This window comes from Balearica regulorum, chromosome 1 (genome assembly GCF_011004875.1).
Source record: "Balearica regulorum gibbericeps isolate bBalReg1 chromosome 1, bBalReg1.pri, whole genome shotgun sequence".
Taxonomy (NCBI): Eukaryota; Metazoa; Chordata; class Aves; order Gruiformes; family Gruidae; genus Balearica; species Balearica regulorum.
In genome coordinates, this window is record NC_046184.1 from 88,987,068 (window position 1) to 89,002,160 (window position 15,093).

Here is a 15,093-nt window from a genome sequence, read left to right on the forward strand (position 1 = left end):
TCATTAAAGAAATATCAACAATTCTATTGTTATCCTCATTAGTGGAAAAGGGCTGTGAGCATACCAAGCAGCCAACTATTTTACTGTTATATAAAGAATATGGTTAGTCTAAACATTGCAAATTTAAGGGAAAAGGAAGTGAGAAGAGGATACGGGAAGAAATTTAGCATATAAGACTATAGATAATCATTATACATAACTGAAAATCTCAAATGAAAAGGCATAGTTAATAAAGTAATAGAGAAGTAAAAGGTGATCAGGTAAGAGAACCAGAAAAATTAAGACCTTAAAATTAACTTGTGTTACCTGATCACTGTGGGATAAAGTTCTGAGGTGTAGATGTAGACAATGTTAAATGCAGCACTGATTGTCAGTTTCCCCAGCAAAGACAGAGAGCGACTATTCACCACTGCAAACACTCCAGTATCTGACAGAGAAAATGTGACCCCTGTAAGGCTTTCAAGCACTCAAATACATCTTCCGTAATCATTTCAATCACACAACAGTATGGAGTGAAAAGGAGTCTACTGAAGAATCTGCTAGGACAGCCAAAGGTTTTTCTATTAAAGGACACTATTTGTCAGAGGTGACCTCTACCTTCAGGAGAACTCTCAAAACTCAAGAGAATCCAAGGAGCTTTCTTTCAGGCAGCAATGGCAGAAATCTTCCAACACAATTTATATTCTGTCTCTACAGATTTATTACCTTTATTTGTGCAATCAAATTTGTACAAAGAGGAAAACTCTCCATATAACACACTGAAAAAAAAAACCCTGAAAAAATAGGTTTTAAATTCATGGCAGACTTGCTCCTAGTCCAAAATTGTTTCCTTTCTATTCAATATAATCCAATAGAAAAAGACTGGGTTAAATGACTGAACAGTCCCAGAAACTACACAATCGAACTGTTGCTCAATATCAGAAGAAAGAGAAACTGAGTTTTCCTTTCCTTGCCTTCAGTGTTACAGTAAGTGTACATCTTAAACATCTTTTACATCTTAAAGCATTAAAATCCTGCATTAAAGCTCTACTAGAACATCAAATTTTAGAAGTGTAAGATAAAAATCCTATAAACATAGTAAAACCTGAAACTAAAACTCAACATTTTCTGAGTCTACCACTAATAAAATACTAAACTAGTTCTGTTGGTAAGTTGAAAAAAAAAAAGAATAATGGGTACATTTTTCAAAAGTAAGCAGGTTTTTAGTAACAAGAGCCCTATTCAGTGTAAATTCCAGAGTATGATAACATGCTTCTAGCATTATTACTTTGGAAGAAAAACAAAAGAGACAGGAAGGTGTTTTAAAGAATGATACCAAATATCCCATCCAGGTCAGTTTTGTCAGAATGGCCAGTGCTTATTCACTTATACCAGGCACATCAGAACACACGTTAAATGCCTACCAAGGAAGGCTACAGCATAAGCCATTACTGCTTATTACAAGTCATGCTCAGCAGGGACAGGTGCTTGCTTCTGGCCAGTTCATTTCCTAAGGCAATTTGCTCCTGGCTGGCTTTGACAGTTCAGCACACAGCTGATTTCCTGGGGTCTCACAGCAATACGATCTGAAAATCTCTTTCTTTTCACATGTTATACTTGGATTAATATGTAAACACTACTTGATGTCTGGTACCAGTCCAATCAGAGTATCTCTGAGCATGTGGGCTCTATCATCCATCATGGAAACCTCAGTTGTACCCCTTTAAAAAAAGTTTTAACTATTAGATTCATTGCCATCTAGAGCAACTCATGCATACTCTCATCATAAACGTTTAATGCTTTTGAATCATGCTTCAAATGTTTGAAGCATTTTCTCTCCTTGTGACAGGTGTTATACATGCACAAATCTTAGAAGCCGAGATGAATTTATGTACCTAGTTTTCAAAGGAAAAATTGCTCACAGAGCAGTTTTGTTTCCATCACTTTGAAAGACATCCAAAAATGAAGAAAAAACCATTAGTGCATCTTCACAAGAATCACATTTCATTTCACATTTCTCAAAGACCCCTTGCTTCAGAAGATTTTCAGAATGCTCTCTGAACTGTAAGTTATATGGCCACATTACTAATACCACAATCACACCAGTCTTGAACATTACAGAGCAGTGAGGAAAAGATGGAAACTTACCCCAAGATTCAGTTCTTAGGATCTTTTGACATTGGACTTTCACTTGGAGAGATACAAGTTGCATGGGTACTGCTTACACTGATGTATCATTTGGCTAATGGAGATACCCCAAGAAACATCATTCTTTAGGATTAAGTCAGAAACACTGGAAAGGAGCAACTGATGTGACCAGAAGTAAAGGGCAGAATCCAAAGACAAACGTTCAAATCCCACCCTTTATAATAAGCTTTCCTTACGGTCTTAGGAAGGTTGCTGCTTATCCTTTTTGCAAGTTAGCTTCTCTGGCTTCAAAAATTGAGACTCACATGTGGTATGAGCCTAATCTACTGGCAACCATCAAATTCTTAGGCTGTAGGATGCCAACTTCTTATCATGTACTCCAGAAACAAAAGGAAATACTTACCTTTCTTTTTAGGTAGAAACATGACAATAAGACAAGCCAATCCTCCCAGGAACAGAAATGCACTCAATGTTCGCTTCCGACCAAACCTGATGTGCAAGAATAACAAAGCTTTATTCTGCATTAGATCTGTAGTTTGCAGAGCAATGAGTCCTCTAAATTCACGTTGACTCTTTATTTGCGTTGGAAATTCTGAATGCGATCTCTCACAAACACTTGCTCTCACTCTGTTTTTAAACAAGCTTCTACTGCACTCTTAACAAAATGAACATCAAGTACTCTTTATGCAGTTGGTGACAATTTCTAGGATTTTTATTTGCTTCCCACTGTGTGCACATGTTTGTAAAACTCCTCAGGAGACACGCAGAGAAGGGAGGTGAATTCTACAAAAAGTAAAAGACATTTTCCAGAGTATCATGGCTGAGGAAAAGGCTAAATATCTGAATCAACAGCTCTGCCCACATAGTAGTGCACACAGAAGCTATTACACAAAACTACAGACAACTTGGGTTGAGTTTAGTTGCAATAGCTTTGGCGTAACAGTGAGAATGGGGATTACAGGACAGAGGTGGGAAGAATGCCATCTTGTGTTAGCATAGAGTCAGCACAGTTAGGTTCGACTGATAGAGTAGGTCAGCTTCACCTCCCAGCCAAAATTAGACTGCTTATTAATAAAGTAAGCTACTGAGAACAAGGTAAACTGCTGTTATTTGAAATAAAGATATATCAATGGCACTTTCAAATAAAAATGCATTTCCCAGGAGAATATAATGAAGTAGTAACATTGAAGCAGGAAGCTCCACACAATAGATGCAATATATAGCAAACTTATGTTTGAGAAAAATTGTAACAAAACCCTGAATGGGTTAATAAATCTCATACTTACCATTTTTGGTTAATCAAGTAAATACAGATTGGGTATGCTGGGATTTCTATCAACCCTGAAAGGGCTAAATTGGCATAAATACTTCCACCTAAGTCACCCACATTAAGGGTTAGACCATAGTAAACCAAGCTGCACACAAACCTGTGAAAGACAGAAAAAGAATAAAATCAGAGCTGCTGCTTTGCCTGCCAAATCAAAGCACTGGTCTGGCACAATACACTATATTTAATGTTTCAGAAGATAGGTCTAAAAATGTTTCTCTGCAAGTGTGTTTCTTTACCTAGAAAACATCAACGTTGTCTCTGCACAGACCCAATTCCTGACTTATTACTCAGCTAAATTTAAGGCTACACTTAAGAAGAATGTGCATAAACCAGAATAACATTAAGATATGAAAATGTTTATATTATTTGACTTGAGAAATTGTGTCTTTGTCCTTTTTGTTTTTATCAGGTTTCACTTTAGTCCATACTTTTGCAATTGCGTATAAACCCTTTCTCAAACAGTTCAGATGATACTTCTGCCTTCTTTGAATTTCTACACCCTGGTCCAGTTTTATTCATTCTCCAATTCTGATTTTTTACTTTTCTTTTGTAACCCTGACTGGCTGTCTTCTTTATAGAGAGGAAAGGAACAGGTCACTAATTCATTCTGCAGGAAATCTGCAATTCTCATTTAAGGAGCAGAAAAATCAAATATTCTTCAGTAAGCATTTGAAAAAACAACAGGAAAACAGTTCTGTGTTGTCTGCTGACAAAATAATGTCATTTGTTTTTTTCTTAATCAATACATCTTCCCCAAATATATGCATTATAAAAGCAACTGTATGAACAGTAATGCCAGAGGACTCACATAAGGTTTATTTCAAAATGGCAGCAGAAGACCTCAGGGCTAGCAGAGCTATCTGAAACAAAATAGGCACTTCTGGAGAGTTAAATTTCTGCTAGTGACTAGAGGTAGTTCCTGCTCCTTACTACAGCAACTGCTAGCACTAGCAGCACTTTCTCTTAAGAAAATAAACACTCATTAGACAAGGTAGGTCACCCACCTGCTAATAGTAATGGGCTCCTTACACACAAAACAAAGAATAATCCATGTCACAAAGTACTGACACACTGCACTGGGCCAAAGAGGACAAAAGCATGGCTAATCTCAACAGCCTTTGAGGGTCAGAAAGGAAGAGATAGTTCTTAACTATTTTGAGACTCAAAAAGCATAACAGAAATGCAAAGATAAAACACCGCAGAACCAGATTGTAAAAATGGCTTCACATTTGAAATGCACTAAGGAAATACTATAATACAAGGACCTTGTTTAGGTACAGTGTCCCTAATAATACAGGCTGAGACCAAGTACAACCTGCGGGGTAAGCCAATCCTCGGCAACATGTTCTCTCAAAGACATAAAGAGGCAACAGTAGCACAGCTGGGCCTAAAAAGTATTTCAAGTACCAGGTAAACATCATGATCAAGGTGCGTCCCAAGAGAATCTTGTATCGGAACAGATCCAAGAAGCTGCCAGCCTCTCTAGAGCTCCTCTCTGCTGGAAGTTTTAATGAAAAAGTGCACTTCTGCTTGCGGTTCCTCTTCGCAATGAGGTAGAGGGCATCTTCTGCTTCATTCAGCCGGCCTTGTGAATAGAGCCAGCGAGGGGACTCTGGAATGAATCTGAAACACATATACAGAAACAGACAGCTTTAGGGCTTTTCTCTTCTACGAGGCTGGACTTGTCTATGGAAATATACTGAAATGTATTTCAGCCTTAAAGAATTTTTCAAATGACCTTTCAGGAGGGTTTGAATTCACTTATTGAAATGGAGACAAAGCATGTTGAAAGGAAAGGGAACATAAGTCATATGTAATTTAGATACCAGGAAATTACATTGAGTGTATACATATATACATACACACATACACACAACAGTACAAACAGTACAAATTATAGTATTATATTATTCGGACTCTCTCTTAGGAGAATTCAGAATTAAGGAGGCACCACATTGCTACAAGTAACCACAGGATGTTTTGTAACACTAATTAGTTTTCTTCTGTTCCTCATTTTCCAACTTTTTCCTCAAATTTTCTCCTATACACAGGAAGGCAGAGGCTATGCAAAGGCCATGCTCTTACTCCCCATGTGCACTGTTCACTTGATATGTCTACAACTCCAACACAGCCTACAAAACAAATGTTCTTCTATTACTTTCAGATTCCCAAAACTAATTTAAACTTTAGTCTTTTGCCAGAAGCTTTTTAAGATTTTTGCCTCTGACCAGAAGAAACAATTTTCCTTTAAAGGACAGTGATTCTGTGATTTTATAAAAGAAAACAGCTTAGAAAGGAATGGGGTTTTTTTCCCCATGATAAAAAAAAAAATCTGATAACATTTCCTGCACAGAATAATTTTTAAGCAATGTGGGAGGGAGGCAGTGTGAAATTTGGAATAAAAAAATCCTTTATTACAATAAGATAGGCCTCTGAGCATAGCTCAAGTCCCAAGCATAAAGCACTTCAAAAAATTGTATATATCAATCTGAAAGTTAATTATTTTTTTCCAGAGGCCCCAAACACCACTTTAAAGTTTGAAATATCAGAAGTGTCATCTCTGCTTTTCTCCTCATGAACAGCCTCTAAGACTTTTCCTTGAGTTCTGATGCTTCCTTGGAAAGGCTGTTTTGACTCTTTAGCAAAGAGCTTTATTCAAAAAGTTAGTTACTGAAGTTAAATAAACGTTGGAAGGAAAAAAGCCTTAAGTTTAAACAGCAGCTAAAGTTATTTTCTTCTTGAAGTTACTGAGATTTTGCTGTCAGGAGGTATATCAGAAAAGAAGAGCACACTGCATCATACAGCTTTCAGTGCTGCACAAAACTCCTACTATCTTAATAAAGAGCCTTCTTCCTATTCTTTTCTAATCACATTTAAAAAATAAAAGGAAGCTGCCTACTTTTTCTTTTGCATGTCACCTCTAAGACTGTATGTGCAAGCAATTTTGATGCTGTTTCGTCTGCGTAAGCACAATAAGAGAAACATCATGTTATCACATAACGGCAAAAACATTTCTGTATCTTTTAACACCTAGATAAAGTGTCTTATAGCATAACAGACAACAGTTTAGATCATCTACATATACCAGTTAAAGAACAGGATGTTCTTCTACACCACGCTAGAGACTGTTCCTATCTTCAGTAACAATGCATATATGATACAATGTACACTTACATTTTCAAATAATGCAGCACTACTATTTAAAGAAAGCACAGAACATGGGGTGGTAGAGATTGAGAGAAATACCTTAGTTACACCATTTCATACTACCCTAGAAAACTACCTTGACTTAGTTGTTTGGTTTGTTGGCTGTTTTTTGTTTGGGTTTGGCTTTTTTTTTTTCTTTTTGCCATCCTTCTTTATGAAACTCAGTTTGAAAAATAACTTACAGAGAGAGAAGAAAGACAACTGTTCCTTCCAGGTTAACCACAACAGCCAGAGTCCTCCAGGAACGAATGAAGTAGCCTAATAAAGCATACTGGGCAATTCCCACAGCAAAGAACAAGCCACCAATAGATCCTAATATACCATTAAAAACAAAACAAAACATTATCACTCCTTTAAAGAATATTATTAACTCTCAACACATGGAATCAGACAGAAACTAACACTTCATTAAGAAAAGATCACTCAGCAATACAGGCAAAACCACAGGTATTTGATCAAAGATCATTCTGTCCTTCTCCCATGCAGGGCAGAAGTATTACCTCTAATTGCAAAGATCAGTACAAGTCCAAAAAGCACCATTCTACACCCTCCTCAACCAACAAAACCCCATAAACCATTAAGTCTTGTAATTCCAAATATGTTTCAGCTTATATGTGTAAAAATACAAACCACTGGAAAACTGGTATTTTTAGGGCTATATAGCATTTGTTTGCAGCTCTCATGATCTGTAAGATACCCTGCTTTAAAACAGTCTCAGCATGGCATTTCTTTGGCACTTGTCACAGACCGGGTAAGTCAGGCCCAGAGCTGTAACAGTACAATTTGTACACATCATATCTAAAGGACAGCTTCAACCAAGACAGTTAAGCATGTCTGTATCTTTTGTTCTAAGTTCTCAGGTTGATTAACAAATAGGACTTTTTTTTTTTCTTTTTTTACATACAAACAATAGTCATCTCATTTTCCCATTATATAAAAACCACTTTTGATTTCATTTTGAGAACCGCCAGAAATGAAAGAATTTATATTTAGCATACAAACACTAAGCTCTGTTTAGCAGAGCCCAAAATTCTGATGGACAGACCTCAGCTATCACGAACCTTGGATAAGTATTTAGCTGTGTAACAAACATTCACAGGGGATGTTCCACTGGACCTTTGTCAACTTGAGTGATGCAGAAATCTGAATGGTCCCAAGTGATTTACTGTGCTTGCCTAAGGTTCATATTAAAGCAGAGCTCAAAGACCGTGGTCACACAGATTCTCAAGCAGAGTTAAGTTCGCAACTGCTACGGTATTAGGTCTGGTGTGTGTCAAGCGGCGCGTGAGACTGAAATGTATAAATTCAGACAAGACAGATACTGACACTCAGACTTTTACCTGCTAAAGCCCAGTAGGCAGTACCCACACACTCATTCAGTAGAACAAAGGCCACCAGTGACATCCCACCATTCATCATCCCTACCAAGAAGCGAGAGATGGCAAAGAATTCATATGAGGGTGAGAATCCATTTGCAATGGCAAACAAGATGTCGAGGGCAAAACCTGCAAAACAAGGCAAAAGGTTTCATTTCAAAAGGGTACCCAAAAGCATTTATCAGTATATTTACTTGATGTTCAGTGGCATCTGTCCTAAGTAATCACAGTCAACAACTACAACACACTGCTACATACCACAGATTTGGGTAGAAAACTAAGTACCTAAAGTCAGTATCATAAAGGGGGGCAGGGGAAACAACACACACAAAAGTAGTGGTTTCTGAAACATAACTGCAGTACTAAACCTTCAAATTCAGTTCACAGCAGACATTCTTTTCCACATACTCAGAACTACTGTCTGGCTCCAGTTAAGATGGCTTGTTATTTATCCCCATATAGAAGCCACAGACTAAATATATGACCAGATATCTCCCCTCATTCTTGGAAAGGAGTCCATACAAACTAGAGAAGAGAAACATTACCAGGGGACAGTACGTAGGGAGTTTGCACTGCATACCAGGCCCACCTTTACCTGCTTTGAGTGAGGTTGTTCCTTTAAAAAAAAAAGTTTTTTAATTCTATATGCACATCCATTGACACACAACTTTATAAATACATACACAAAACATGAAGTCCCAAATGTTGTTTGAGCTGGGGACAGTAAAAGAAGCTTATGAGCTTTAAAAAAAAATAAGGATCACAAATACATAAAAATTAAATCATGCAGACAGGAGATAAAAGGTGCAGCAAATTCCTAGCAGTTTATACATATAAGAACATTGCTAACAAATTACTAGAAATATTAATTGCTACCTGTGGAGATCCCATGAGCATGACATGCATGAGTGTAAGCCCTTATGGTATGATTCCTAAATCCACAACACCTTGATTGAACAGTCGAGTGTTAATTTCTCGCCCCTACTTATATTCCTGAAGTATACTGGAAGGACAAAACAACCCCCACAGAACATTATTCACTGCTGCATATCAAGGTCTCAGCAGAAACTGGGCTCTTGTCACTGATTTTCAGAGACAGGAGACCTCCACTTCATTAATTTTTTTAGGTGGCAGTGGTTACCTGTGAGATAGACTTTCTTCCTTCCGAAGCGATCTGAGAGTTGGCCAAAGGAGATTGCTCCAACAAACACACCACTGAAGTAGAAAGAACTGGCAGCACTGACTTTGTACGATGTGTTGCCAATTAAAAACCACTGGATGAAGGGAAAAAAAAAAAAGGAGAATTAACCAGAATCCAAGCAGTTCACCTACAGCTAATAATTGAAGGGGGATGACATATACTTTAAGGAAGATCAGACTTTGCATAAGTCTCCTAAGCATCACATTCAGTCAGTCATCAGTCACCACCACACAACTGCTATCTCCCAGACCCACTGGGTGGTACTAGCCAGTCGCACAGGTCCCCCAAATCATGTGCAGTCTTTGATTCTGATATCAAGGACAGATCTCTCATAGAATATTGTAATTTTTGCAGCCTTCTCCCATTCTCCCTTTTATTGGCTTTTCTCACATTAATGTATTATCTTAAATAGACTCAGTCCTACCTCTTGACATATGTCACTGCAATGTGTAGGCATACTATGCAAAAATAAAAATTGGTGGTTTATGTCCAAAGATAATCCTGCATATGTTCCTCCTTATGAACTGTCTTGTCACTGAGAAATACCTTGGTAGCATTAGACAGGTTTTCTGGTATTGCAAATACTCATCTTTTTTACAGTCTACTTTGTGTCATTTCCAATTCTTCTCAATTCCAAATACAAACCTGATCTTCATATGTTTAATTCTTACAGACTTAGTGTCTCAGATTGAATCTGACAGGAAATTCTTTCTCACACAAAACTGTAGAATGAAAATATGCCATGCTCTCTCTGTTCAAAAGTTATTTCCTTTTGTATTCTAAAAACTCCATATCTTGTGTTCTTTTCTTTTTCTACTCCTCTTGAATCTTGAGATAATGCTTCCTCTTAGTGACACCCAACTTTTCTTCCTGTGCTGGTAAGCTGGTGATTATGTCATTATCCCTGCAATAACACTCTAATCTTCCCCTCATAATCTCTTCCTCTACCAAAACCCCATTAGATATCCTTTCTAGCAAAGCTTATATTATTTCAAAGCTCAGTTATAAACTACCTCACCATGAAAACAGAGCCATGCAATTAAACCTCACCAAGATTAGAGAGCTAACAAAACAAAATCATTCAGAAGCTCCAAGAAAATAACTTGCTTACTCTCAGTATATGCTTCATTTTGAATTGTCACTTTAATGGTGAAGTGCTTACTGACACAGTAGGTAATGTGCCCATAAAGCGTCAAGACTGACAAAATTCAATTTTGTGGTCCATGTGACCACAAATCAGCTTTTGAAACTTCTCTACAATTTAAAAACAATTCTTAAAAAAAATACATTTGTATAATAAAAGCATATGAAACTAATTTTATCTCAAAACAACATGGTCAGTTTGTTTTATAAGAGCTACAAGAATCGTGCCCTAACTTTTGGTATATACATTAAAAAAGCTGCCAACACTGAAACTCAGTGGCATTAAATGCTTTCTGAATCATTCAGGGATTAAGGGATAATTTCATTGTGAAGCAAAATGTGTTCTGCAAATTAATCTCAACAGCTAAGAAGCCCTTTAAAGTGCTCAGGGCTTTTCTCTTCTACATAAAGCATGTTACATATATGCCTGATATTCATAAATTGAGTTTTTTACATCAGAATATTTTTCAGTGTAAATTTGTAACAGTCATGTTATTAGTAAGTAATGCCACAAGATAAGCATGAAAAAACATCCTCTTCAAATGCAGAAAAAACTTTTTTACATACTAGTAATGAAACTAGATAGCGATAGCCATTCCCCAAATAAACGTGATATCACTAAGATCTTTGTATTTAGCACATAAGTCAACTTCCAAATATATCACACTAACATTTTGAAAAAAACCTGTATTTTAACAGTGGGGAAACAGGAGAGGCAGTAAGATTTTATATACATGGACCTTTCCTGAGAAGTATGTTAAAGAACTTCAAAGCAGAATCTACACAAGTTGCCTTAGGATTTCTTTTTTTATTATTTATTTTTCAGGTAAACTTTGTTCCTTACCTGCATTTCTTATCTATGCCACTAAAACACATAAGAATCTTTATAAAATTTATGCTCTAAAACACTGCTAGGCTCTACAAACATGTCTGACTTGTCAAGTTTAAGAGAATAAAAGATTCTTGGATAAATTAAAAAGCGAAAAAGGAGAAGCCCAAAGAAAGTTTGAAAACCTTACTGAGCTTCAAGTAATGCTTTAAAAAAATCCACCATCCATTAGGATTTCAATTTAAATAGCAGCATAAGTACTTATATCCTCTTTATTACCAGAATAAGAAGCAATGCCTGTTGTACACAACTGCTTGGTACTATTTCAAAACTGGCAGATTTTATTAATATGCTCATAACCAATGAAGTTAAGTGCTTTACAGGACTAATTCAAATAGCATTAATGCCTCTGGACAATATCCATGAATTATCAAGTGGTACTACAGTTAACTCAACTGTATAGTTCTAAATTCAGGTCTTGTAACAGATGAACTCAGATAGGGCTCTTGCACGAACAATTTGACACTAAGAGATACTGAAGGCCCCAGGAAGGGCAGGTGTTGCACACATCAGTGTGGAGTCTGGAATCATATCTGCAAGGAATGTGGCTAGTCCATGAAAAAAAAGACACAAAACAGAGGCCACGCCAACAAAGATAAAGCTTGTTGCAGGATAGAATGGGGGGAGTCACTTTGTCCACCTGATTCCCCCCTGCCCATGCCTTCCCTCAAACCTGGAGTTGCAAAGACTGCAGAAGCCACTTCTCCAGTTCCTCCACTGCTTGCTAACTGCATGACGGATGCACTACATGCATTTAACCTTAGCAAGGGAATTGCAACAGATGGCCAGAAAGAGCTCAGGGTCCAAAAAGGATTTTGAACATATTAGTACAATGAATGACATGATTCTAGCTCAGTGGAACCAGGATAGAGGATCCAATACTTAACTTCCACGTGGAAACGGTGGGAAGTTTTGAAGCTTTGGTCAAGATCTGCATAGCAAAATAAAGCTAGTTTTTGTTGCCAGTAAAGATATGAATAGATTACCTGTTCTCTACCTGGAGGCAGCACCTGTTTCATTTGCTAATCAAAACATGCATTAGTATGGGAGAAAGAAGCAGTACAACCAGCTCCCTGCAACTGACCCAATAAGATTTACTACTCACACACGAGGTAGTGAAACACATTTCAGACTTACCTCAGAGACTATTGATGTGAAGCTGCTGCTGAAGTGTACGTGCTTATGCACCTCACTGCCATTGGCAGTCAGAAGCCATTCCCCAAAAGCTCTCTGCTCACTCGCTGACTGGTTGCTATGGCTCTGATTAGCTGAAAGCTCTTGGAGATCCCAGTGGTAGGGAGGAGTTGCGCCCACCAATGCGATGAGGATGGCTTCAGTGGCCACATAGAGCTGGCATGAAAGACAAAAAAACATCAGAGATACTAAACATACATCCAAGCAACATTTCTTTTGCAATTGGATCAAACCAGTATTAAAAAATATTCCTATTTTATATTTGCCTTCTACCACTAGAAGATGCCACGTATAGCCCCCACCAAATATCACATACTTAAAGAATCACAACTTCAACACAGTGGTTCTTGCACTTTTTATCTGTTGATTATCTGAGAGAAAAGAAGTTCCTCTCATGACACCTTTCTCTCAGTTAGAGGCCCCCCAACTCCCACACATAGCAAGTACACCTCTTGCATGCACAAAAAGTTTTGGTAGTACTAAGATGACAAAATAAAACTGTTCTTTGATGCAGATATATTACTCCACTATATCCTTTCCCTCTACTTGTGCTGTTCATTCCTCTGATCTGATATTTGGAATGTATCTCCCCCCTCACTGTTTCATGTCTAATCTTTCCCAGTTTCACCAAAATTAATGCTTTCCTATTTTTTAATCTTCTATGAACCTCTTTTACACTTTAAAAAAAAAAAAAAAAAAAAAGGAGAAAGGCACACATGCATTTTTTATATATCTGCACATGCATACACATATACAAAGTCTAAATACAGTGATTTACAGCTGGCTTTGTTTAGGAAAGAATAAATAGAACTGCTGGAAACCCAGATATTTCAAGCCTGATCTAGAGCTGGGTCACTGCTTCTTGCTCAGAAGAACATTCACAAGCCACTGCTTTAATAGTCTACATTGCAACTCCATCTTAAAATTCAGTGGTTTTAGACCTGTTTGAACATAAAAGTGCCATGAGTTCTGCAACAGAAGACAGATGATAAAGTCTTCTGAGACAAAAGCAGTTGCTGGTAACAACACAAAGACCCCTCTCCAAATAAAACTGTCTCTTGTCTCAAGCCCTCACTGAAGAACAGTAACTCAGCGCAGTAGCTCCTGACAAAAAAATAAATAAATAAGTAAGTAAAAATCTTGTTGCTTCTCCTGCCTATTTCTTTCATAAAAAACCTCAGTCATGACACTCCATTCCTCAAACCCTGCTTCAGACACCTCCTGAATACAGTCCTTGCTCTGCTCCCAGCATCTCCTCTGAATGTACCTATAGGAAGTGTGTTCTCTCAGGTGGCTACTGCACAAATAATTCTCAAAACTGGGAAGACCATAGACAGGCACAAATAAAGAAGTCTTAGGACCTCTGAATTCTGATGCAAGCAAGACCACATAATCCTATTCTGTTCTGTACAACAGCTGAGCAGAGTTACACCCAGATCTAAATGAGAATTAGCTCCCTTTTGCATTCTATGATAAACTGCTACTGTAGTGGCAGGAGGAAAATAAATATTAAAAAAATTATATTTCCATTTTTAATATGAAATTATTGAATAGCAAAAGGAATGTGGAAGAAAACCCACAATCTTAACTATATTATTTAAGCTAAAGAACAACTTCTAGACAGACAATGATGACAAGTAAGAGGCCTCATCTGTGCAAGAAGACAATGACTAACATTACATGGGGAAAGAGGTGTTAAAAAGCTGAGTGGCCATGTTGCTAGGGATGTATGGATACGGTACTCTCAACACCAGTTTGAAATTACTGAGAAATGAGAATTACAGGTCATGATCTGTGGTGCATCCCTGTACTCTGACTCACTCAGACAATTCCGTGTCAGGACTAAGTGATAACATCCTTGCTTTTGTCTTGTGAAATAATAAACATTTTTTTGAAGTAGTTCAGGAAATGAAATCCTCAAGGCATTTGGTTTAGAGAAAGAAAGCATAATGCTTTTCATTTTTGCTCTAGGTGAAACCCACCCCCAGCTACAGTAAACTAAATCAAAAAAATAAGTGATTGCAGGCACACAAAGAAACACTACAGATATTTTTGCAATAAAAAAAAAAATCAGCCTTAAGCATCCTAGTGTCTGCAGCAAGCAAGGATATAATAAAGATAGAAACACTTTCAAGTGATCTGTTGAATCAGAAAAATATATGAAGAGAGAGACATGTTTTGATGTTATCAAACAGTATTGTTCTATATTCAAGTTCACTGGAGTCACTGCTGTCACAAGACTGTTTTTCCTAGTGATCATCTGCCTTGTATTTTGAGTAACAGGTATGGTAAACCCTCTTAATTTCATTGCAAAAAACCCAAAACAAACCCCACAAAACCCCACAAAACACTCCCCAAAATTAATTTACGCTTCTGAAGACTGGAAATGTTGTCTAGAAGTGGTCTTAAACATAACAAAGCAAACTCCAAACAAAGAAATTCAGGATACAGTTTTTAACATTCAAATAAAAGGCAGGGGTTTCTGTTAATGAATCCATAGATTCTCCCCTTAAGAACTCTAAATGTTTGCACTTAGCAATAACATATTTGCATAGACTGGTGACAAATATAAAGTGCTATCAAATCAGAACAGAAATATAACAACTTTATAAGGTATACCACCGTG

The 15,093-nt window shown here is 37.2% G+C and overlaps 1 protein-coding gene across 6 annotated transcripts in view; it reads right to left on the reverse strand.

Annotated features, from left to right (window-relative positions):
* The window catches only part of SLC22A15 (solute carrier family 22 member 15), a 37,170-nt gene that overhangs the window by 7,558 nt on the left and 14,519 nt on the right, over positions 1-15,093 (reverse strand). For 5 of the 6 annotated variants that reach the window (XR_012837528.1, XM_075765138.1, XM_075765153.1 and 2 more), the window contains 8 exons: positions 12,411-12,623; positions 9,182-9,314; positions 8,005-8,169; positions 6,847-6,976; positions 4,865-5,080; positions 3,414-3,554; positions 2,531-2,616; positions 307-427 (listed from right to left, as the gene is read on the reverse strand). Coding sequence is in view for 5 of the 6 variants with exons in the window: in XM_075765138.1 (XP_075621253.1) it covers positions 307-427; positions 2,531-2,616; positions 3,414-3,554; positions 4,865-5,080; positions 6,847-6,976; positions 8,005-8,169; positions 9,182-9,314; positions 12,411-12,623 (1,205 nt within the window). In the remaining variant the exon portion in view is untranslated. The remainder of the gene's footprint in view (positions 1-306; positions 428-2,530; positions 2,617-3,413; positions 3,555-4,864; positions 5,081-6,846; positions 6,977-8,004; positions 8,170-9,181; positions 9,315-12,410; positions 12,624-15,093) is intronic. The other variant, XM_075765162.1, reaches the window with a different exon arrangement.